Source organism: Schistocerca cancellata, chromosome 2, assembly GCF_023864275.1.
Source record: "Schistocerca cancellata isolate TAMUIC-IGC-003103 chromosome 2, iqSchCanc2.1, whole genome shotgun sequence".
Classification (NCBI taxonomy): domain Eukaryota; kingdom Metazoa; phylum Arthropoda; class Insecta; order Orthoptera; family Acrididae; genus Schistocerca; species Schistocerca cancellata.
The window spans coordinates 1,010,088,704-1,010,115,041 of NC_064627.1; the positions used below are offsets into that span (position 1 = coordinate 1,010,088,704).

General features: G+C 41.2%; 1 protein-coding gene across 4 annotated transcripts in view; it reads left to right on the forward strand.

Moving 5' to 3' along the window:
- Window positions 1–26,338, forward strand: part of LOC126162980 (nuclear distribution protein nudE-like 1-A) — a 174,423-nt gene that overhangs the window by 41,586 nt on the left and 106,499 nt on the right. For all 4 annotated transcript variants that reach the window (XM_049919832.1, XM_049919833.1, XM_049919834.1 and 1 more), the window contains exon 3: window positions 3,615–3,789. In XM_049919832.1, the coding sequence (XP_049775789.1) occupies window positions 3,615–3,789 (175 nt within the window). The remainder of the gene's footprint in view (window positions 1–3,614; window positions 3,790–26,338) is intronic.

The following is a 26,338-nucleotide window of genomic DNA, read 5'->3' on the forward strand; positions in this document are numbered from 1 at the left end:
AACCTGTCTCCACTGTTGTTGATATTATTTATGGACCATATGTTGAAAACAATAGACTGGCTGGGTGAGATTAATATATGTGAACACCAAATAAGCAGTCTTGCATATGCGGATGACTTAGTTGTGATGGCAGATTCGATTGAAAGTTTGCAAAGTAATATTTCAGTGCTAGATCAGAAATGTAAGGACTATGGTATGAAGATTAGCATCTCCAAAACGAAAGTAATGTCAGTGGGAAAGAAATATAAACGGATTGAGTGCCAAATAGGAGGAACAAAGTTAGAACAGGTGGACGGTTTCAAGTTTCTCACAGGATGGCAACATAGTGAAAGAACTGGAAGCGAGGTGTAGCAAAGCTAATGCAGTGAGCGCTCAGCTACGATCTACTCTCTTCTGCAAGAAGGAAGTCAGTACCAAGACTAAGTTATCTGTGCACCGTTCAATCTTTGACCAACTTTGTTGTATGGTAGCGAAAGCTGGGTGGATTCAGGTTACCTTATCAACAAGGTTGAGTTTACGGATATGAAAGTAGCTAGGATGATTGCAGGTACTAGTAGATGGGAACAATGGCAGGAGGGTGTCCACAATGAGGAAATCAAAGAAAAACTGGGAATGAACTCTATAGATGTAGCAGTCAGGGCGAACAGGCTTAGATGGTGGGGTCATGTTACACGCATGGGAGAAGCAAGGTTACCCAAGAGACTTATGGATTCAGCAGTAGAGGGTAGGAGGAGTCGGGGCAGACCGAGGAGAAGGTACCTGGATTCGGTTAAGAATGATTTTGAAGTAATAGGTTTAACATCAGAAGAGGCACCAATGTTAGCACTAAATAGGGGATCATGAAGGAACTGTATAAAGGGGGCTATGCTCCAGACTGAACGCTGAAAGGCATAATCAGTCTTAAATGATGATTATTATTATTATTATTATTATTATTATCTGTGGGAAGAACGTATTTGCAATGTTATTTTGGTATGTTAGTTTGGGAGATCTGGGTGTTGGATACCTCAGTAAATTATAATATGAATAAAATTGATGTTGTAGGTCAAACTGTATGTTTCATAATTTTGTACAGATTCATGGTGGCAATATTCTGTCATATGTGCAGCACAGTGTAGACCACCCTGTTGTTAATTCACATTAAAAGACAGAAGACCATTAACCTATAAATTATGCACGGTTGAGAAATCGGCTCTGTAATTTCTTTCTTAGTGTAAGTGTTATCTTTTCAGAACAATGTATGAGGGTTGGAACTTAAATAGTGGCAACTATTTATTTAAGTTCCAACCCTCGTATATCTTTAGTGGCATACGGAAAGGGTCTATTACATTAGTTCCAGCAAATCAGTATAAAAATTACAGACATGTTTCATAGCAAACAATCTTGTGTGTTTTTATCAAGTTGTATTATCTTTTTTCTCTTCCAAATACAAATTAAAGGAATCACATATTTTCATATATGGTACTTCTATGATTGTAAATACATGGATATTTCTCCACAAGACCAACAAAATGAACATTGAACTCGGTATTGTTTCTCATTTTCCTGGGTACAGACAATTGCATGACCAAAGCAGCAATTTTTATAAATTGTCACTAGCATAGATGTGGCATAAGGCAAAAGTGGAGCACACTGCAATCATCTGGCAGGGTCTTGGCATGTCATATGACTCAGTTATTAGGTCGGTGCATAAGTTTGTAGTGTTTTTGTTTTGCATGATGGTATTTTGGTTGCTATTTATCAATAGCCATTTTTTTACTTGTAGTTTGCTGTTGCTATTTGTTACATTTTGTCATTAGGAGATAGTGAGTGGAGCTGTGTATGCTATAAAATGGGAGTGCCAGGTGGAGAAATTGGAACATTTCCAACATTGGACAGAACACTGCAAGAAAAGGGTTTTCTTGTTTTAAGGTGGATTGTTTTGACATTAGTGTGCCTCCACATTCAGGATGACTTTTGTGGATTAATGCATTTAAATATCTTCGTCCTCAAATCTCAGTGATCCACGTCAATGTACTCGACAACTGGCAAAGGTGATGCACTCTGATCATTGCACCGTCGTGACATTTACATGCTGTGGAGAAAGTTCAAAAAGAGTGTGTGTGTGTGTGTGTGTGTGTGTGTGTGTGTGTGTGTGTAATATATGCTCTAAGCCATAATCACAAAATTTAGCGGTTGGCAACTTGTTCACTTCTGCTTGCTTGTCATCTGTTAGCTTTTGAACAGCACTGACGATTGCTGTCCTGCATTGTTATTGGTGACAAAAAATGGAGTCTTTATGTTAACATAAGGAAAAGAAAGGAATGATTGAGCCCAAACAAAGCAGCAATCTCTGTACAAAGACGTGCACATCCACAAACAATGATGTTATTCATCTGGTGGAACAGCAATGGTGTGGCATACAATGAATTGCTTCCCTGAGGTGTACTCATCATTGCTGACCTTTATTGTCAACAACTGAGATGTCTTGCAGACACAATCCAAGAATAAAGACCAGGAAGTCTGTGTGAAGTGATGCCACTCCGTGATAACATCTGCCCGGATTTTATTAGACTGACAGAAAATGCTATACAGGAAATGGGTTTGGAAATCACTCCACATCCACTTTTTTAGCTGATCTTTTGCCCCCAGATTTTCACCTTTTTCACTTTCTGGTGGACAACCTTCAAGGAAATTCCTTTCTGGATGAAAATACACTCCAAATACGGCACAGTGAGTTCTTTGCCTCAAAACGACATAATTTATAGCCGCAGAATCAAAAAGTTGCCCCAGCGTTGGCAGGCTGTTGTAAACATTGAAGAATTTATTATTGATGACTAAAATCGGTGTTGTGTGTATCTTGTGTTTATTAAACTTACGGAAAAACATCACGAACTTCCGCACCAATCTAATACATCATGTCAGTTTGGTAGGCACTGTTTCATTAGGCTGTGTTTGTTCCATCAGAAATTGCAAGCTAAATGCGTGCCTTGTGCCACTCCACACACTGGCTATCTTACCACATCACTTTGGTGGTCATTTACTGCTGCTTGCTGCCAAGCTGAAATGTAAATCTTATTTCTCTGGTTAGAATCCTTATGAGAAGTACAGTAACTGTACTATGTTGACATTGTATTGCCCATTTGTGGTGCATATCTCTGAAAGCAGAGTCAATGAATACTACATCATATAGAACTTGATTTGTGATGGCATAACCCTCCAACGGTCTTCCCTAGGTTGCTTATTGGTAAAGAAATCTAGACACATCAACCATGCATTGTAGATTTGCATTAACTTGAAATAATCAGTGCAGTGGCAAATAAATAAAAATTATATCAATTTGTATTTCTCATGGCTTTTTGTGAGTGCAGTGTACAGGTGCAAACTCTGTTGCTTCGATGGCTCCACGATGATGGCATGAATTCCTATCATTGAAATGTGGTGGAACATTCAGGCACGTGGTGTAATGCCATGTGTTTCATTGTAACACAGGATAGTGTTGTATCAAAATCATATTGGATTGGTCTCTTCCACTTTTAGCTTATTTTGAAGTATTGAATATATAAAACTTTGTAAATGCACTTTGTCACTGTTGGATATTGTAAATAATTGATTGTTTTTACTGTTTTTAAAAGGTTGGAAGAGTCAAGGCAAGATGTTCAGAGAGTAGAGCACGATTTTGAAGATTTCCAAGAAAACTCGCGCCAATTGGAGAAGGAACTGGAGACTGCACTTGACCAGTCGGAGAAAACAAACAGGGAACGAGAAGCACTTTGTAATAGATGGCAAATAGAAAATGAAAGGCTACGTGTAAGTTTTTGGAAATAAGTTGCTAGAGACTAGAGATTTGTTTGAAACTAAACTTACAACTGTTACAAAATTTACGCCGTTGGATACAATTCTGTGAACTGTGTTGGCCCACAGGTATAAAATGTTACTATGAAGTTGGGTACTGATACGACAGTGAGCTTTAATTTCCAAGCTTCAAGTGGCATTGTCTGTTTAAAGAGGACAACTGAATAAAACACCTAAAGTTCCAACCCACAACATTTGAAACTGTTGGTGTGTGGCCTCAATTGTACCATGAGCATTTTTTGTTTTTCCATACATTTTGGTGGTGAAAATTTGTTCTTACGTCACTTCTAAATGTCATCTCATCTACAAACAAGATTGGAGTACAGATAATGAATTCTCAGTTGTTCAACAATTTATCAGCAAAAGTCAGCCATAGGCCATGTAATATCATATGAAAGAGCCTACAGACTTTGAAGACTTTATATGTAAACTACATATGAAGTACCTTCCATGCTGTACTGGAAAATTTAGCACATGCTATGCCGATGCTTTGAATACTGTTGGTTATTCTTAGGCAGCCTGTAGAACATGTGCTTCCTAGTCCAGTAAATCTCGGTTTACCTCAGTCCTTTGTTTGTTTTGCTATAGTCTCTGTCTTTATAATGTTGCCATAAACAATAGCAAAGGTTGGATGATTCTGTTTGGTTTGTATATCTGTATGCGTTGAAACAGTCTACAGTCTCGTATCGTTTGCTTTTTGTGTCACAGCATATAAAAATCATACCTACCTACTTGCTAAATGAATGTATATGTGCTGTTGCAGTTAAATGGATCAGTTAGCAGGCACCTCACTGCTGCTACATGTGTGAGAATATTAAAGACAGATCCTTACACACCCAGTATGCTAAATAGAATTATTTGTTTCATACTGGAAACAGTTTTCAGCTATTAGTTCTTTCTTAAATACACCCAAAATGCATATAAATATGAAATTTAGTTGTGACTTTTTGCATTTCATGACAAGTGTTCCAGTCTGAAAGATACTGCCATCTCGACCAGTTTCAGATTTGAGGAAATTTATAGAGAATGTACCTAAGAGACATGCATAAGATTACACCAAGTGTTTGCTTCTTCTGTAACTTGTAACTGATAGAGCTGTTTTTGTATGGTCAACTTTCTGTGCAGCTGAAAATGGGCAAAAACTCCTCCAGTTTGGCAGGCCATTATTCTTAAACTATTAGAGGTGGGATCCTGCAACTCGTCACATTAACAGAATGTGGAACTAACACACATGAAGATCAGAAGGTGGTGTTCATGGCACAGTCTCTCTTGAAACATACTGAATTTTTTTTTTCATGATAAATCTCCATTTTTAATGAGGCTTAGGTAATGAGTCATAAAAGACAATGCATCATTTGAAACTCAGCTGACCTGAATTGTTGTTTCAACAATTGACAAATAATGATGATTTTCTGTAGTTCCTGCTTGACTATGCCCATTTTTAAACTTCTCTTCTTGTGACACTTTATTTGGAAGCACACAACCTGAAAACAGCTTTTGCATCCCGTAACTACCCTCCCGACCTGGTACAGAAGCAAATAACCAGAGCCACTTCCTCATCTCCTCAAACCTGGAACCTTCCACAGAAGAACCCCAAAAGTGCCCCACTTGTGACAGGATACTTTCCGGGACTGGATCAGATTCTGAATGTGACTCTCCAGCAGGGATACGACTTCCTCAAATCCTGCCCTGAAATGAGATCCATCCTTCATGAAATCCTCCCCACTCCACCAAGAGTGTCTTTCCACCGTCCACCTAACCTTCGTAACCTCTTAGTTCATCCCCATGAAATCCCCAAACCACCTTCCCTACCATCTGGCTCCTACCCCTGTAACCGCCCCCGGTGTAAAACCTGTCCCATGCACCCTCCCACCACCACCTATTCCAGTCCTGTAACCCGGAAGGTGTACACGATCAAAGGCAGAGCCACGTGTGAAAGCACCCACGTGATTTACCAACTGACCTGCCTACACTGTGAAGCGTTCTATGTGGGAATGACCAGCAACAAACTGTCCATTCGCATGAATGGACACAGGCAGACAGTGTTTGTTGGTAATGAGGATCACCCTGTGGCTAAACATGCCTTGGTGCACGGCCAGCACATCTTGGCACAGTGTTACACCGTCCGGGTTATCTGGATACTTCCCACTAACACCAACCTGTCTGAACTCCGGAGATGGGAACTTGCCCTTCAGCATATCCTCTCTTCTCGCTATCCGCCAGGCCTCAATCTCCGCTAATTTCTAATTTCAATCTGCCGCCGCTCATATCTCACCTGTCTTTCAACATCATCTTTGCCTCTGTACTTCCGTCCCGACTGACATCTCTGCCCAAACTCTTTGCCTTTACAAATGTCTGCTTGTGTCTGTGTATATGCGGATGGATATGTGTGTGTGTGCGAGTGTATACCTGTCCTTTTTTCCCCCTAAGGTAAGTCTTTCCGCTCCTGGGATTGGAATGTCTCCTTACCCTCTCCCTTAAAACCCATATCCTTTTGTCTTTCCTTCTCCTTCCCTCTTTCCTGACGAGGCAACCGTTGGTTGCGAAAGCTAGATTTTTGTGTGTATGTTTGTGTTTGTTTGTGTGTCTATCGACCTGCCAGCGCTTTTGTTTGGTAAGTCTCATCATCTTTGTTTTTAAATATATTTTTCCCACGTGGAATGTTTCCCTCTATTATATTCATATCATTAATTTGAACCCAACAATCACGTTTGTTATTGTTATTGTTATTGTCACTGTTACATCTCGTAGTCTTTTCTGTCATCTTATTTCCTCCTCCTGTTTTTGCCAGCAGTTTTACTTTCTATTCACCTTCTCCTTTTTTACCGTAATCCAGTATACAATTTTATCCCGCCGATATATACTCAATAATACGTAGTAATACGTAACCCACTTCCAAACCATAACCAATTTTTTTTTTTTTTTTTTTTTTTTTTTTTTTTTTTTTTTTTTCTTTTTTCTTTTTTCCCCGCTTTCAACACTACCGCTGCTATAAAATCCGCCGTTTCCAGTTCACAAACAGTTCCTTTCAGCTATTAAACAACCTTTTCGGCCAGTTTTAATATCTTTTGCTTTATTTCCATTTCCGTTTTTCTCACATCATCGATCATTTTTAGCCGCTTCCCACAGGTTTTAACGTCATTATTTCTTCATCAGACAATTGTTAGCTTCATTTCCATAATCTGCCACCACCAAACCACCCTTTTAATACATCCTCACGTAGTTTTTTCGAAATTTTCCCGTATTTCTCCACCCTTTAACGTGTTTTGGCGGCAACACAACCACCTAACCTTTATGCACATCATTATCTACCTACACAAGTTCACCATAGGATCAACATAGCCCAGCTCTAACCAACCCTTTTTCGCCTTTTTTCACACCAGATCTCCATTTGATTTCTAGTTTTACCTTTATCTCTCCCCATATATTTTTATATTTATTTTCATTTTCATTTCAGCCTCATGTTCCACTTTCCACCTTCTAGTACCATGTCACCCTCACAACACCTCCACAACGACCCCATTAAGTTTTATTTACATTCCCTCCGCAAACATGCCTTCGCCCTAGCCAGATTACACTCCCATATTTTATTTTCTCAGGCTTGTCTGACATTTGGCATCACCCCCAAAGGCCTCACTCTTAAAGTTCCCATCTCTGGCTGCAACCCTTCTTTCCATCAGTCCCTATACCAGTTCCAAACCGAACAATCCATTGCCCTCACCCACCTAATCCTTCACCTACACATCCACTCAGCCAATCAACACACCCATCAACTCCTGTCCCTAATAAAAGTCCTCAATCTTTCCTCTCCCACATCCACACCGGTTGTTCAGAGCATCCTCCTACAGGCCAACCGCAAATTAGAACAGCATGCCACCCTCCACCTTAAAAAACTATCCAATCTCCTGGTTTCCCACCTCCGGAAAGGCAACTCACTCACCCTTCACAACCATTCCAGCAAACCTCAACCTCCTCTCATTGCACACAAACCTAGTCTCTCCCATCTACTCAATCTCCCACTTCCAGCTCCACTCCCTCCAAAACCTCAAAATTCCAATCAACACAATCTGGAACCACAACACCCCAACTCAGTAGTTAACCTCTCCTCCAAACCTCTCTCCCAATCCGAAACCTCTGTCCTATCCAAAGGCCTCACCTTCAGCCCCACTCCCAGATTTAACCAAACAGCCCTTGTCAAAGATTTACTGTCCTACACCCGTACTCTCTGCTGGAAATATCACTTTGCCACGAAGAAAAATGATCCTAATCCTACTCCTAATGATCCAACTCCCCAAGATACTATCCAAATTGAACCATGCCTGGAACAGTTCCGTCCTCCGTCACAGCGGGACCCACCTCCTCTTCCTCAAAATCACCCTCTCCTAACCTTCCAGGAATTTCTGACTTCCAGCCTTGCCTCTCAATCCTTCTTAAAAAACCTTAATCCTACTCCCAACATCACCACTGCTGAAGCCCAGGCTATCCGTGATCTGAAGGCTGACCAATCCATCGTCATTCTTCCGGCAGACAAGGGTTCCACGACTGTGGTACTTGATCGTCGGGAGTACGTGGCTGAGGGACTGCGTCAGCTTTCAGACAACACTACTTACAAAGTTTGCCATGGTAATCCCATTCCTGATGTCCAGGCGGAGCTTCAAGGAATCCTCAGAACCTTAGGCCCCCTACAAAACCTTTCACCTGACTCCATCAACCTCCTGACCCCACCAACACCCCGCACCCCTACCTTCTACCTTCTTCCCAAAATTCACAAACCCAATCATCCCGGCCGTCCCATTGTAGCTGGTTACCAAGCCCCCACAGAACGCATCTCTGCCTACGTAGATCAACACCTTCAACCCATTACATGCAGTCTCCCATCCTTCATCAAAGACACCAACCACTTTCTCAAACGCCTGGAATCCCTACCCAGGCTGTTACCCCCGGAAACCATCCTTGTAACCATTGATGCCACTTCCTTATACACAAATATTCCGCATGTCCAGGGCCTCGCTGCGATGGAGCACTTCCTTTCACGCCAATCACCTGCCGCCCTACCTAAAACCTCTTTCCTCATCACCTTAGCCAGCTTCATCCTGACCCACAACTTCTTCATTTTTGAAGGCCAGACATACCAACAATTAAAGGGAACAGCCATGGGTACCAGGATGGCCCCCTCGTACGCCAACCTATTCATGGGTCGCTTAGAGGAAGCCTTCTTGGTTACCCAGGCCTGCCAACCCAAAGTTTGGTACAGATTTATTGATGACATTTTCATGATCTGGACTCACAGTGAAGAAAAACTCCAGAATTTCCTCTCCAACCTCAACTCCTTTGGTTCCATCAGATTCACCTGGTCCTACTCTAAATCCCATGCCACTTTCCTTGACGTTGACCTCCACCTGTCCAATGGCCAGCTTCACACGTCCGTCCACATCAAACCCACCAACAAGCAACAGTACCTCCATTACGACAGCTGCCACCCATTCCACATCAAACGGTCCCTTCCCTACAGCCTAGGTCTTCGTGGCAAACGAATCTGCTCCAGTCCGGAATCCTTGAATCATTACACCAACAACCTGAAAACAGCTTTTGCATCCCGTAACTACCCTCCCGACCTGGTACAGAAGCAAATAACCAGAGCCACTTCCTCATCTCCTCAAACCCGGAACCTTCCACAGAAGAACCCCAAAAGTGCCCCACTTGTGACAGGATACTTTCCGGGACTGGATCAGATTCTGAATGTGGCTCTCCAGCAGGGATACGACTTTCTCAAATCCTGCCCTGAAATGAGATCCATCCTTCATGAAATCCTCCCCACTCCACCAAGAGTGTCTTTCCGCCGTCCACCTAACCTTCGTAACCTCTTAGTTCATCCCCATGAAATCCCCAAACCACCTTCCCTACCATCTGGCTCCTACCCCAGTAACCGCCCCCGGTGTAAAACCTGTCCCATGCACCCTCCCACCACCACCTATTCCAGTCCTGTAACCCGGAAGGTGTACACGATCAAAGGCAGAGCCACGTGTGAAAGCACCCACGTGATTTACCAACTGACCTGCCTACACTGTGAAGCGTTCTATGTGGGAATGACCAGCAACAAACTGTCCATTCGCATGAATGAATGGACACAGGCAGACAGTGTTTGTTGGTAATGAGGATCACCCTGTGGCTAAACATGCCTTGGTGCACGGCCAGCACATCTTGGCACAGTGTTACACCGTCCGGTTTATCTGGATACTTCCCACTAACACCAACCTGTCTGAACTCCGGAGATGGGAACTTGCCCTTCAGCATATCCTCTCTTCTCGCTATCCGACAGGCCTCAATCTCCGCTAATTTCTAATTTCAATCTGCCGCCGCTCATATCTCACCTGTCTTTCAACATCATCTTTGCCTCTGTACTTCCGTCCCGACTGACATCTCTGCCCAAACTCTTTGCCTTTACAAATGTCTGCTTGTGTCTGTGTATATGCGGATGGATATGTGTGTGTGTGTGTGCGAGTGTATACCTGTCCTTTTTTCCCCCTAAGGTAAGTCTTTCCGCTCCCGGGATTGGAATGACTCCTTACCCTCTCCCTTAAAACCCATATCCTTTTGTCTTTCCTTCTCCTTCCCTCTTTCCTGACGAGGCAACCGTTGGTTGCGAAAGCTAGATTTTTGTGTGTATGTTTGTGTTTGTTTGTGTGTCTATCGACCTGCCAGCGCTTTTGTTTGGTAAGTCTCATCATCTTTCTTTTTAAATATATTTTTCCCACGTGGAATGTTTCCCTCTATTATATTCATAACTTTATTTTGTTTGATTTATTTATTGCTGATGAAAGCAAGTAAATGTCATTTTTGCCAATTGATGAAGCAACAACTCAGGTCAGTAGTATCAAATGGCGCATAATCTTTTCTAACCGAAATTAGTGATGGTAGTGAAGGACATACATTGACATCACAGCATCCAGCCAGAACAACATACTGCGTGCTTTCTTATGAAAAAGAGTGGTGGATTGGAAATATCTGCATGCCTTCCACTGAACAGAAGGCTGACTTTCTAAGTGTTTTGCACTCAAATGACAGAGCACATATATTTTATAGATCATCAAGAAATGAGTGCTGCATTCTGGAACAGCACATTATTGCACATTACAGCATCATCAGTGACAAGTTGGGCTGGCAGTATAGTTTTCCTCATCATATTTAACAGCAGATTAATGAAACTAAAAAGTCAGGAAGCTTGAAGTAAACGTAAGCTTAGAACCGTAAAAGAGATCTCTTCTAGCTTTGGCCTCTGAAACTTAAATAAATGTATCATCATATTTGAGATCTGTTTAAAGAAACCCTTATCAGTAGTAGTGAGAGAGAGAACCACACTTGGCTGCTGTTGCACACCTATCGGGTGTGGCCCCTATGGCAATGGGGATGCTGGTTTTCTCACTTTAAAAGAAACCCACAGTGGTTAAACCATCATTGACCATAGCAACACATTTATGCAATTTTTCATCAGTACGCTAGTGTTTGATAGGAACCACGAACTATGCAAATACGTATACTTTACCGCCCAAATTAAACTAGCATATCAGTAGCATTTCACAGTAAAAAATGATATACCCAGAATTGTCTGTACCATGAACCCTTTCCAAATTATGCCAAACAGACTGTTATGAACTTCACAAAAATTTAAACAATGTGACAATGGTGTGAAGCTTGAAGGCAGCATATACGATTTGCAATGCAGATGTTATGCAACAGTTTTACTACCATGGTCTCTAGTACCTTGGTAATGCATTGCCTTGGTAATTCTCAATTGAATATTAAAGATTTATAACCAGTTTGATTCTGTAGTTATTGTAGGGGGGGGGGGGGGGGGGACAAACAAGGAGGAGTCGTGACAAAAAGAATCCCTTTTTTATGTTCTTTGACCTCTGCCTCGATCTCACTTCCAAGCCTGGACTTAAGATATTACCTTCCTCAGAGAACACTAAACAATTTTAGAACAAATAAAAGATGCCAAATTTAATTTGAGTACCAGAGAAATATGGATGCGTCTTCAGCGGGCCTCCACCTTTTTTTCTTTCTTTCTTTCTTTCTTTTTTTTTCCTCCCTCCTAATATGCTTACTTTGCAAAACCAAATGTAGTTTTTTAAGTGGATTAGAATGTTGTCCATTTAATGAGAATGGTTTAAAAGAGTTTGCAGAAGCCCTTTTTTGTAAAAGTGACTAAAGATACCCATTTTGGTGTTTTTACATAAATTATCAGCTTTGTCCCAAATTTATAAACTATTGGGAAGCACTAGGAGAATTAAATTTTATCTTCTAAGACCCTTCTATTGGTAAGTTATTACTCGAAAAGTTTCAGGCTTTTTCCACTATTACCTCCAGAAATATGAGAAAGTAAACTTCACATTTTTTCAAGCACTTGTTTTTTCTGTCGATTTTGCTTCAAATTATCCATATGAAAATTATTCAAGAAATATTTTCTATTATTATTTTGCTTATGAGAGTGCAAGAAGTTGTGCAAGATGGCCAAGTTTAGTTTCTTTCAAAAATATGTTGCTGAGAACTCAGATGTGCACTGTTGATAACTGCACTGTGGGGGGGTCAAACAAATGACTATATCTCTGCGGTACTGAATTGGTGGTCATAAAACTTTACTGGTGTTTCTTGGGAACAGGTGCAAATGTTCATACAAAATTTTATCAAAATGCTCGATGTTCGTGTAGGAACCTCTAGACTGCTCGGCATGGAGTGACCCAGGATGTAATTGATCTTCTTTCACCTGAATATCACTAATCCACTAATCATTGTGAGAAGTTTCAATTTACTATAGTTTAGAGCAGTAATCTGTCTAGAAATCCTTAAGGGGGGACGTACACGAAACTGCAGTAATTTTAAAAGTATTTTATAAAACTCTAATTTTTTAAGATAATCAATCCAAATTTGGTACAGTTATTAAGAAATGTTATGCGCATATGAACCTAAATTTTCATTTTTATTGACCTTTTACATCTTTAATTATTAACAATTAATTTTTTTTCAACAATGTAATTACAAATGTTCCTTTTTTGAGAAAACTGTGAGAGCAATGTTAATGAATTTTTGTACACACTTTCATACCAAATAATTACAAAACTCTGTGGAGCAGAATTTTTATATCTTCTTTTGTTCAGTTTTTACGGGTCTCCCAATTTCCCTGAAAAATAATATATCAAATTTAAGGAATATTTTCTACCATAAATACCTTACTATTTTATTAAATGAAAATTCCTTCCACAGAATTTTTCACTATAGTACTGACTAGTCATATACCAAATTTCACTTCTCTACCTTTTGTGGTTTTTGAGAAAAAGGTACATAAAGTTATAAAAATGTAAGTTACGGGAAAACTGAATCAATGATTTGATAGTGTTTGTATTAGGTCTTACCGTCTCTGTGTGAACTAGTGCAAGCCATATGCATACTCCTCTTCATCTGCAAGCAGTCTCTTCTTTGCTTGTCTTCTTTGGTTAACCTGCTGTTCAATTTTATTGGCTGTAATATCAGCCGCAGCAACTCTTTTGTCATCGATGTCCTTCAATATTGAATAGGTGAAAGCTCCTGGATGAAATCCTAGCCTCTGTAGAGTTTTTATTCTTCCAAGATTACCATTGTTAAAAACTAAACAAGCATCATATGCAGCAATTTCAACAATAATTGTTGAAACAAATGTTGTTTTTGGGCAACGTTTCCAAATCAGTGAGTTGTAACTTTCATTAGGGTTTTGTGTCTTTCCATGCACACACTTTCGTAGGAGGTCTGGCTCTGCTAAACACCTAAATGTTGGTTTTATAGCACTTAAAACAGCCACAGGTAAACTGTGCTTGTGTGAATAGTTCATGCCATCACGCTCAGCCTGCTTGAATTTGCACCACGATATGTCACACAAATTATGTACAGGTTTGTCATCTGTGGATAGTTTATGAAAATAAATAGACCACACAGCCTTCTGCATGTTATTCAAATTTCCACTGTTGTCCCTTATTGCCTTGCCATAGTACACTTGTAAAGAATGAATTTCTTTGTCTGTGAGTCTGTTGGGACCACCTAAAAGTTTTCCATCCTCAAGTTTCCTGCCCTTCAATTCACGTTTCAATTTTAAAAGTCTGCCTCCCATTCGTTTTTGCACATGTCCAACACATTCCAACTTTTCTATAGCACAATGGGGACCATAAGGTTCACTTTCCAAAACAGTTTTGAAGGAGCTGGAGTCACCATCACCAAGGTATTTTGTGTATCTAACACCGTACTTTTCCACACTTCGATGGAACATAAGTTTCATAGCTGCAGGTTCCATTCCACCACTAGAACCAGAATAATTTCTACAGCACACTTTCTTGTGTTCAACCTGCCACTTATTTTCTTCCACTTCACCAGCTCTCTTTCCGAGTACACAGCTATAGCAATATTTGCTCATTACCTGAACGTCAAGAATTTTTCCAGTATCAACACTAATGACAGATGATACTCCATACAGTGATGTATGTCCACGCTTCATCCACGTTCCATCACATGACACACACAAATCGGTGTCTGGCGTGTTATCTGCTTCTGTCTTTAGTTCACTATTCATCTTCACAGCTTCCTTTGCAGAGGACTTCAAGTTTTCTTCCACTTCCTCTTGAAGAGCACTTAGCAGTGTTTTATTTCCAGTGGTGTACCTAGCACTTGGTTGTGGCATGTTCATGATCCCACAAAACAGTCTGGTACCTTCCCTGCCTATGCCCAAACATCTCATGCCATATATTAAACGCATATTTGCTTCATATATCCGGTTACTTGATGCCGAAGTTCTAAAAGCAGTGTCTGAATGACAGCTTTCACAAGTAAGATGCAACATACACACTATTCCAATTCTGTTTTCTTCGTCATATAATCTCAAACTTTTTGCACCACAGTCAGCACATACACAAGCAGATGATATAATATCAGATAGTATTTTCAAATCAATAAGCCTAAAACCACTAGTAGCTTGAGTGTCTGAGCCACAATCATCAAGTGATTGACAGCTGTCAATTTTCCTTCTCGAAGCACTCGCTTTCTTGGTTGAAGTATCGTTTCCATTTGTTATTATGGGGCTGGTTTTCAAGTTGTCTTTACTACATCGAGAAGCTTGACACTTTCTAACCTTTTTAAACACCTTACTAGAACGCGGCATGCTGCAAAATATAATAACAAGTCTACTTACAACTTTCGTAAAAATGTATTCCAAACAAACACTCGTAAACAAACGCTATAAATCAAAGAATATAAAACCAGCGGCAGAGATATTATTCCACAGCCTTCTTGATGTAGTACACAAACGTTCCCTGCATTGTGACTGCACAAAACTGGAAAAAAACGCAGTATAAATAGATATACGAGAGGATGAAGACCAAGATGGGGGGGCGTCGCCCTGTGCAAGCTATTACAAATTATTATTTTTTTCCCCCTTAGAAGCGGAATTGGAACGTAATATTTGGTAATTGAAATTTCAATACCATGTAGTAAATGAAGAGCCAATAAAATTTTTTTTCACAAATTTGGTCATTTTCATGTACGTCCCCCCTTAAGTCATTGGTTACTACAATCCAGTATAACAAAGAATATATTGGGGCAACGATTCTTCTAATGCATTTTGAAAGGAAAAGGGGAACAGAAATTTCATTGGCCACCAAATAATAAACTGTGTTTAAATGTATTGATAAAAAAAAAATTCATCTTTTCTCAAATGACACCAAAATCAAAATAAATGTTTCTGATAAATTTTCAGAGGTGTCAAAGATTGTAAAATGTGTTGTGTCAAGTTTAAGAGAGGTGATGTCAAAAATAGGCAATATTTGCTATATTTGATATTTTCGGTAAGTTTAGAGGCTGATAACTTTGTGAATATATTTATAAGGAAGTTCATAATTCACTAATTTTCAGCAGGAAGACCGACAATCCACTAAAGACTTATTGTTGGTCACTAGCTGTTGCTTGTTAAAGTGTGGGGAAAATTGTTCAAAAGGTTAAAGTGCGTGCCTTGAGCATTGCATTCTGATCTTCATCTATGTTATTACTGTATTTCCCCATCCCTGTGATATTACACATACATTATGTGATCAGAAGTATCCGGATGCCCCCAAAAACATATGTTATTCATATTAGGTGCATTGTGTTGCCACATACTGCCAGGTACTCCATATCCAGTGACCTCAGTAATAATTAGACATCGTGAGAGAGCAGAATGGGGCGCTCCACAAAACTCACGGACTTTGAACATGGTCAGGTGATTGGGTGTCACTTGTGTGATACGTCTGTATGCGAGATTTCCACTCCTAAGCATCCCTAGGTCCAATGTGATAGTGAAGTGGAAACGTGAAGGGACACATACAGCACAATAAGTGTGCAGGTCGACATCGTCTGTTGACCGCTGGCCGTTTAAGAGGGTTGTAATGTGTAATAGGCAGACATCTATCCAGACCATCACACAGGAATTCCAAACTGCATCAGGATCCACTGGAAGTACTGTGACAGTTGGGTGGGAGGTGAGAAAATTTGGATTTCATGGTCGAGCTGTTGCTCGTAAGCCACACATCACTCCAGTAAATGCCAAATGACGCCTCACTTGGTGTAAGGAGTGTAAAAATTGGATGATTGAATAGTGAAAAAACATTATGTGGAGTGACTAACCACGGTACACAGTGTGGCAATTCTATGGCGGGGTGTGGGTACAGCAAATGCCTGGTGAACGTCATCTGCCATTATGTGTAGTGCCAACAATAAAATTCGGAGGCGGTGGTGTTATGGTGTGGTCATGTTTTTCATGGAGGGGGCATGCATCCCTTGTTTTTTTCCATGGCACTATCACAGCGCTGCCTACATTGATGTTTGAAGAAGCTTCTTCCTTCCCACTGTCAAAGAGCAATTCGGGGGTGGCGATTGCATCTTTCAACACAGTTGAGCACATGTTCATGATGCATGGTCTGTGGCGGAAAGTTTGTATGGCAATAACGTCCCTGTAATGGATTGGCCCGCAGTGTCCTGACCTGAATCCTATAGAACACCTTTGGGATGTTTTGGAACACTGACTTCGTGCCAGACCTCACCAATCGACATCGATACCCCTCCTCACTACAGCAATCCGTGAAGAATGGGCTGCCATTCCCAAGAAACCTTCCAGTACCTGACAGAACGTATGGCTGTGAGAGTGGAAGTTGTCTCAAGGCTAAGGGTGGGCCAACACCATATTGAGTTCCAGTGTTACCGACGGAGGGCGCCATGAACTTGGAAGTCATTTTCAGCCAGGTGTCTAGACACTTTTGATCATATAGTGTAATATCTGTTCACTAGAACAACTGAACCACACCATCTACAAGAGCTTTGATTGTGTTTCACTCATTGCATAAAATGTTTCCATATCTGCATTTTCCTGCCTGCTCAACATATGAAGTATCCTTGTTAACATCCACCTTTATATTTATAGTCCACAGATCACTGTGAAGTGTTTTGCAGAGTGTACTTCCCACTGTACCAGTTATTAGGGCTTTTTTCCCATCAAATCCCATTCCCATATGGAGTACAGATAGAATGCTTCCTTAAATGCCTCTTTGGGGGCTGTAATTAGTATAATTTTGCCTTCGCAATCTCTATGGGAGCTATATGTGGGGGGGAGGGGAGAGGCTGGATTGTATGGTCCTAGTTCCATCACTTAAAGTTGGTTCTAGAAATTTTCTAAGTAGACTTTCATGAGGTGTTCTAAAGAACAGACACCACACATTCATATAATTGATTCGCCTTAATGGGCAACAAATCTGCCTTCTTCACTGCGGATACACAATTATCTCTGACCTCCTGCAGGAATCTCACTGTAGCGAGCATGGAGGACTGGACAGGGAGATGCAGGTAATTGGTGCTAGCTGGAGTGTGGGCCAGCTGAGAGGCGTGCCGAGACAGTCGGCGTAGTTGTGATAAACTCTGTGGCCAGGTGGCGCAGTGGTTAATGCAACTGCCTATTAAGCAGGAGATCAAAGGTTTGAATCTCAGTCCAGCCCACATATTCAATCAGTGTCCCTGATTCTGTGTAAAATTCTGGTGCAGCTGACATCAGTAGTCCCCCCCCCCCCCCCTCCACCTTCAATTTAGATATTTCAGGAGATAGTTTGCATCTGTCTTAAAATGTCTCAGGTCAGTTCTTTCAGTATCTTTGTGACACTTTCCTATGGGTCAAACAAACCTTTGACCATTTGTGCTGCTCTTATATGTAAGTATTCAATATCTCCTATTTGTTCTGTTTGGTACAGGCTTGGTTGCACAAGTATCTTGTATGCAAACTCCTTTGTAGACTGATTGCATTTCCCTAGTATTCTGCCAATGAGCCAGAGTCAGTCACCTGCTTTACCTATGATGGGTTCTATGTAGTCATTCCATTTCACATCCCTACAAATTGTTATACCCAGTTTTTGGGGTGAGCTGACCAATTCTAATTGTGAATTATTGATATTGTTATTGTACAATACTAAATTTTTTCACTTTGTAAAGAGCAACTTGCCAATCTCTCCACCACTTTTAACTCTAAAGATCTGACTGAATATTTGTGCAGTTTTTATTTTTCATTACACATAACTACATCAGCTACAAAAAATTTGAACTATGAGAAGGAAAGTTGCTACTCACCATATAGCAGAGATGCTAAGTTGCAGATAGGCACAACAAAGAGATTTTCGCACTTAAAGCTTTCGGCCAATGGCCTTTGTCAACAGTACACACACACACACACACACACACACACACACACACACACACACACACACACCCTATTCCATCCTGGATTTTCCATTGTTTGAAAATTTTGAACTAGATTGCTACCCCATGTGATTATTCTTTCGATAATATGTGTTTGTGTGGTACCTTTTGGAAGTCAAGAAACACTGTACTCATCAGACTTATTTGAACTGGGGCTTTCATTATGTAATAAAGAAAAGCAAAGGTTTTTTCAAATGATTGATGTTTTCAGAATCTGTGCTTGTTAGCGTAGGGGTCATTCTGTCAGAGATACCTCATTACATTTTAGCTCAAAATGTGTTCTGAGATTCTACAATGAATGGATGTGAAGGATATTGGATGGTAGTTTAGTGGACCACTTCTGCTGCCCTTCTTGTAGGTGGGTGTGACCTGTGCTTCCTTCGTTCCACTGGACACAATGTTTATATAACAGGGTTTTTGCTGTGTTATGGTTAAAAGAGAGGTTACCTCAGCCGCATATTGGGTATAGAATCTGATAGGGATTTCATCAAGAGTTGGAGATTTGAAAATATTGTAACATGTATGAATGACAACCTGTGTACTGGAAGTAGGACACATGTTATACCCTATTGTAACCACAAAGACTTGGTAATAAGTAGATTTTAAATATCAATTGCATGCTATGTTTTGCAGATAAACAATGATTTTAATATAGCAGAGAATTTATTTTACATGTAGATTGGGTTCTATGTTTTGAGATAAACATTGATTTTGATATAGAGGTACATACTAAGTGAACTTACATTTCTACTGTTATGTACACAGATGTTTTGTTGTAGATATCGATGTGTGTGCAATTGTTTGTTTGTCCTCTGTATCAGATGCCACCGCTCGAAAATACCAGTCTCGCAATTAATTTGTACGTGCAGCACATCGTATAGCAAGATGTCATTTAACAGACCAGAGCTTTGTTCAGTTTTAATGATTTTAGCTGATTCTCAATGCCACTGACACTATTAAGAGGGGGCACTTCATTAGAAATACACAATTTATTTCCCAGGCCTTTGATATTTTTACTATATGTTGAAACATTTTTGACACTGTGTCATTTTTTCACATAATCTCCGTCCCTTTCAACTGCCTTATGCCAGTGTGGAACTAAGGCCTGTGTACCTGCATGGTAGAAGTCCGAACCAGCATGTTTAGCGATGGTGTAGCAGCCTTCACAAGGGAATCAACATTTTCAGTAATCCCCCCCGCCTCCCCAGGTGGCTCGTCGCTCTTTGGCGGCATTGTGTGCTTGGCTACCAGGGGCCCCCAGCCTTTGCAGCATCTTTTCCCTTCCGTGCTGCCTGGGCCGCTACCTTCCCAAATTGCCGATTGGTACCTCTGTCAGGTGTTCGGGAGTTGTGACCTAAGGTGTAAACAATCACCTAAGGCAGGTGCGCACCCACTCTGAGGGCCCCTCCCCCCCACTGTCTGATTATGTGGTTGATTGGGTTTGCGAATGATGTGCATTGTTATGATTACCAGCGAAATCCATTATTTCAGACTACCAGAGTGCGAATAAACGACTAACAGGAATAACAGGTAAGAGGGATTACGTATTATCTTCTCGGTGTGTCTAAGAAAATGAAATTTTGACAGAAAATTTTTGGCCAGATCGATATACTAGCAAGGGCCAGTTGTACAGTCTCTGGCTAGCAGCTGCTTTAAGGTCTATTCTGGAAGTAGCGCAGTAAACGTGTTGTACGAACACGTAATAACGCCTAACCCGAGAATAATTGCGGGATAACTAAACTGGTGATTCTGGCAGAGCTAGTCAAGTTAACTGGCGAATAAGCTTTGACACTGGCAGGAATAGATACAGAATTAGCGATGACAACATTGTTTGTTAGAACGAGGAAGGAGAAGAAACGGTGACATCAAAAAAAATGGTTCAGATGGCTCTGAGCACTATGGGACTTAACTTCTAAGGTCATCAGTCCCCTGCAGACTGCCTGAGGCAGGATTCGAACCTGCGACTGCAGCGGTCGCGCAGTTCCAGACTGTAGCACCTAGAACCGCTCGGCCACTCCGGCTGGCAAACGGTGACATCACTTCAATTATGGAAGCATATGACGATTCCAAGTTCATATAAAAATTTCGTACTACTACTTTTCGATCTCATGCTTGACAAACTGGAGCGTATGAATGAAGTGTAAAACTATTTCCTAAAGTAAAGCTTTTTGCTTGTAATAGGACTAATAGGCATTTGATATTGGTACTTTGTGAATTATATTCTGCCGCGCATTTCCGCCAAAACAGTCTCGTTTAGTTGGCGTGTGTTACAATTGCTGCAGTATTATAAAGGCCTATTTTGTTTTATCTCGCAGACAGTGACAAAATATAGGTCGAGAAACCACACCAGTCTTGGGCCTATTTGTAATTACAGTTTTTTCAGTATTAGACAGCGACATTTCGATTTTTCATTAGCAAAACGTTTGACAAACTTTGATGAGGTAACAGATCCTTTCGCAGAAAGGAAAGCACGCCATGTAAAGCTGTAGCAAGATTAGAGAGAGAGAAATTCTAGGAGCTAAGGATTGAAGAAATGTGTACTATCTTGCTTGTCTCTTCTCTTTACTGGTTTTATGTATCCTATACTTAATTTTATGTCACACAAAGCAGCAAGTTGTTAGCTAATAGGGAATAAAGAGTGCAAACTGTCTGAAGATCTTTTTTTTCTTTCTTTCTTTCTTTTTTTTAAAAAAAAGAGGGGCAGGATGTCAAACCGGCCGACTGGAAGCAGGAGAGGCACCGTAGGACATTTTAATTTCCATTGTCCTGAATACCGTATTTACTCGAATCTAAGCCGCACTCGAATCTAAGCCGCACCTGAAAAATGAGACTGGAAATAAAGGAAAAAAAAATTCCCGAATCTAAGCCGCACCAGAAATTTGAGACTCGAAATTCAAGGGGAGAGTAAAGTTTTAGGCCGCACCTCCAAATCGAAACAAAGTTGGTCCATTGTAATATGAGACACAATTTAGGTTGAATAAATGACGATACAGCTACAGTAGTTTGGTTCGAGTCGTAAGTTTAGCAGTTAAGCTTTACCAGGTAGCCATTGCTACGCGTCCGGCGCTCCGTCCGTATTTATACGGGTACCCTTCCTTTTTCATGTGCTTCGTCTGGTTTGAATCGATTGCTTATTTTGCTTTGATCTGATAAGTGCTGTTTTCTTTGTTATAGGTGTTTGCGTCACTCTAAGCTGAAAATGCATTACTGTACTGTGTCACGCATTGTTTGTCGCATTCTGATAGTGCGTGTTTACGGCCTGTCGCCGCTCGCGGCATGACTTGCTTTAGTGCGCGCTACCGCCGCTTACAATTAAAAAAAGAGAGAGAAAGTAATCGTCTCATCAGCGAAACAATGCCAAGAGACTGCTATTTGTTCTCACTTACACTGCTGCTTTCTTTGATAATGATCAACAAGAACCAAATAATAGACTGCGTATGATAGAACATGTTCTGAACGAGAGTTAGGCGAAAATGTTTCTCCGTTTGAAAATCTTTGCGGCCGCTTCTTTAGTACATCAAATTCTGCACAGAAATTAGAGTCATCTTAGAATTAAAAATCTAGTCAGTTGCCGTGCTTCATTTCCGACTGTATCACTATTAGGCATAAGAATAATACTAATATAAACATGACACAATACGTATATTCTTCCGCGTTTGCTGTTGTCTCACTCTAGTTTCGTAGTTTATTAGGCAGGCAGGATTTAAATGAGGTAGCAGCAAACACGAAAGAATACATGACAAAATGTTGATATTCGTATTATTCTTATGGTGAAGAGAATACAGCATGTGATTCACATTTCATCAGGTTCCTATTAGCAACCATCTCTTCTCACAGGTAGGAAAAAATTCAGAAAGTAGAGTTGGCCATATTGACAAGCATCCCAAACAGTCTTGCATGTCGGATTTTCGCAGTACATTGAAATTCTGCTACATTCGAAGATGAACAATACGGAATTTGTATTTACTTCGTTGGATAATGTATGAAAATGCAGTGGTCGAAACTCGGGGCAGAGAAAAAAAAAGCTCGTCTTCCACCCTTTTTTTTTTTTTTTCTGACGCAGAGGTTTTGGCGCCAGTATTTATCTTTGTGCCGACAAAGCATGCCTGTGTACCTTTACATATATTCGACGGCAGAAGTTGGTTGTGGCGGCACCTACCAACATTTTTCAGAACTTCCACTTGCTTTGCACTCGATTCTAAGCCGCATGCGGCTTTTTGGATTACAAAAACCGGAAAAAAAGTGCGGCTTAGATTCGAGTAAATACGGTATAGTTTGATGGCTTCCAGTACTAAATATACACGTTTCAATTCCACAGACCGAAATACAGTGTTGTGCGATAGAAGAATGCTGTGTGAAGAGGCGTGGCGCTGCACTTTGGCACACTTAAGATCAAATAACATGTCTTACAATTCCTCGGACACGAATGTTGTATGTATCAGAATCTTCAGAAATATGTGCACTGCAAAATGAACATATTTTTGAAAATTCGATTTTTTAAAATTATGTCCTTTCTCAAACGCTCGAGGGACGCTACTATCTACTATTGCCCCGTTTGGGAAATATCGTAGATACGGGTCTGATGCACAGAGCAGTCTGAGTTATAGTAGGGAAGCGGGTAGTCTCCACGTGACCCGTGTTTACATTTAGTGATTTTGCTGTTTCCTCTTTGTCTACTGCACTCACATCAAATGAAAACAAAATTTATTTCTTTGGCCGGGAGCTATCATGTGAATTAAAATACATTCACATAATTATGGAAGGCAAAAATATGTTATTAGTTCCAGATTTTATTTTATTTCCACCTTTCTAACAGTCAAGCATTAATTGCCAAGCAGAACAAAGAAGTTATTTTTATCGGTTTGCTGAAGAAATTTTCTTTTATTAATCTTTTCTGCTGAGGCAGTCAGTATATTTGAAACAAAGGGTTTCATTTCAAACTATTGGCTAGTTCACTGCATCTCAAGTATACGTTTTCATCTTCTAGCACGTATGGCATAATGCCATAGCAAAGAACCAGACATGAGATAACAAAGTACTGGTACCCAAGGAAATTTACATCCCGAAACCACATTGAAAAGTTAAATATCAGGTCGATGCCTACTTCACTTGGAATCTGGGACTCATTTAAAAATCAGCTCTTTGATGATGAGCCATGTAGAAGAATTTATTGCCCAGAAGATCACACTTTTATGTCGTTATTAAAAAATTTACTGGCATATTTGTGTGATAAATCTTAAAATGTAATACGTGCATAAGAGACAAACATTATATGTGAAAGCTTAGCCTTAGAGACCAATATTATATGTGAAAGCTTTGTTTTTCTTGTAGCAACATTATATATATTAATTTAAACCATTAACTTTTCCTGTTCGTGTGTTCGCGCTACTTAACAGTGATGTTGCTATTGCTGACTACACCACGTGTCCGAAGCTCTGAATATCCGCTGTCATGGCTGGCGAGATCACGTGACATGAGCTATGACTGACTTACAAATATGGATCGCAATCTCGATTTCAATGCTTCGGAAAGTAAAATGCGGTGTTTGGTGGAATTCGAATTTATACTTTCGTAATACGAAAATATGCAGCGTACATTTTACTGCACATCAAACGTCTTTCCAAAAGGTGTTTCGTTTTCTAAAGCGCCAGGAAATTCTACGCCCATGTATAAAACCATAACCATTCAAAGGATTGATAAGTTATACAGTTCCAAGAAAAAATATACTATCATTTAACAGGGAAAAACTATACTTCCACCCGGGAGAAAGTGTATTTTTAACCGGGAAATCCGGGAATTTTTTTTCCTTGTCCACGTATACACCCTGAATAAAAACAGCATCCTCTGCCCAGTCAAGGGCATTACTTGCCTGTGACAAGTTGGGTGATGTTTCTGTTACGATCACGCCCCATAAGAGTTTAAATATGGTCCAGGGTATTATATTCTACAGGGACCTTCTTTTACAGTCTGACGACGAGCTGCGCGCGAATTTGGAGCGGCGAGGCGTTTATTTCGTCTGGCACGTTCATCGAGGTCCGAGAAATAATCAGGTTACCACTGATGCCTTCATCTTGGCCTTTGAGTGTGATACATTGCCTGAGAAGGTCAAGGTGATGGTCTACCTCTGTGACGTCGAGTCCTATCTCCCTTCCCCGATGTGGTGTTTAAGTGCTGGAAGTTTGGCCATACGTCTTCCTGCTGCGCTTCTGGCCCCACATGTCGAGATTGCGGATGCTCATCACATCCCAATACTCCATGTGCCCCACCTCCCACCTGTGTTAACTGCAGAGAACACCTTGCTCGCCAGACTGCAGGATTTTACAGAAAGAGCGGAAAATCATGGAATATAAGACCCTGGACTGACTGACCTACACTGAGGCTAAGTGGAAGTTTGAATGCCTTCATCCTGTTCATATGACCACCTCTTACGCCGCCACTACCACTGTTCTAGCCCCTTCAGCTCCACCTACAACAGTCCCCTCTCAGAGACGGACGGCTACACCTGCCCCCTTGCTCATGGGGGGCACAACCCTCCCTGTTGCTCCTGCTTCACCTACTTCGGGAACAACCCTCCCACCCATCGGGGACATCTGCCCGCACTTCTAAGCCGGAGAAGCGTCCAACTTCTTCAGCTCCTCTCAATCGCAAGGGGTCCCTTGGGTCCCTCCCTTCCCAGGTTTCCACCAGTGGTAGTGATGTAAGATGGCACCCGCCAGTGGCTGAAGTGCCCACAAGCAGCTGGTCGTAGGGCTTCACGATCCTCCTCCATCCTGGAGACTGAATCAGTGAAGCCCTCCCAGCCTGTGAAACCCAAGTGGCACCCAACCCACCACTCCCAACAGGCTCTGCATCTGAGGATGAGGTGGAGATTCTGGCATCTGCTGAGGACCTAGATCTACTGGACCCTCAGATATAATGAATGTTGATCACACACATCCTCAGTCGGTGGCAGTAGGCGACCCAGTGGCTTAATCTGCCTCCTCGGTCCTTTCACGCTTTTTTTGGCCACAGATAATGCCAGTCTCCAGTGGAATTACAGTGGTTTTTTCCACCACCTTGCTGAGATCCGACAACTTCTCAGCCTTCACCCTTTATTCTGCATTGCTCTCCAGGAAACTTGGTTTCTGGTGACGCGAACCCCCGCCTTCCACGGTTGTCGGTGTTGTTATAAGATTCGGGCATCTTATGAGAGGGTATCTGATGGCGTCTGCATCTACATCCTTAACTCTCTTTACAGCGAGGGTGTACCTCTTCAAACATCTATAAAGGCTGTCGCTGTTAGGGTGTGGACGCCTCGGGCTGTTACTGTCAGCAGTATCTATTTTCCACTGGATGGTGATGTCCCACAGCATGTATTGGCTGCGCTGGTAGCCCAACTGCTGCCACTTTTCTGTTACTGGGTGATTTTAATGCCCATAACCCTTTGTGAGGTGGCTTGGTGGCAGCAGGCCGAGGCACTGTCATTGAGCAAGTATTGGCACAGCTCGACATTTCCCTCTTAAATAATGGTGCCTCCACACATTTCAGTGTGGCACGTGGCACGTGGCACGTACTCAGCCATCGACCTTTCGGTCTGCAGCCCTAACCTTCTACCATCTGTCCAGTGGAGTGTGCATGACGACTTGTGCGGTAGTGACCACTTTCCAATCTTTCTTTCACTGCCACAACATCACTCTTCTGGGCCCCCTCCAGATAGGCTATGAATAAGGCTGATTGG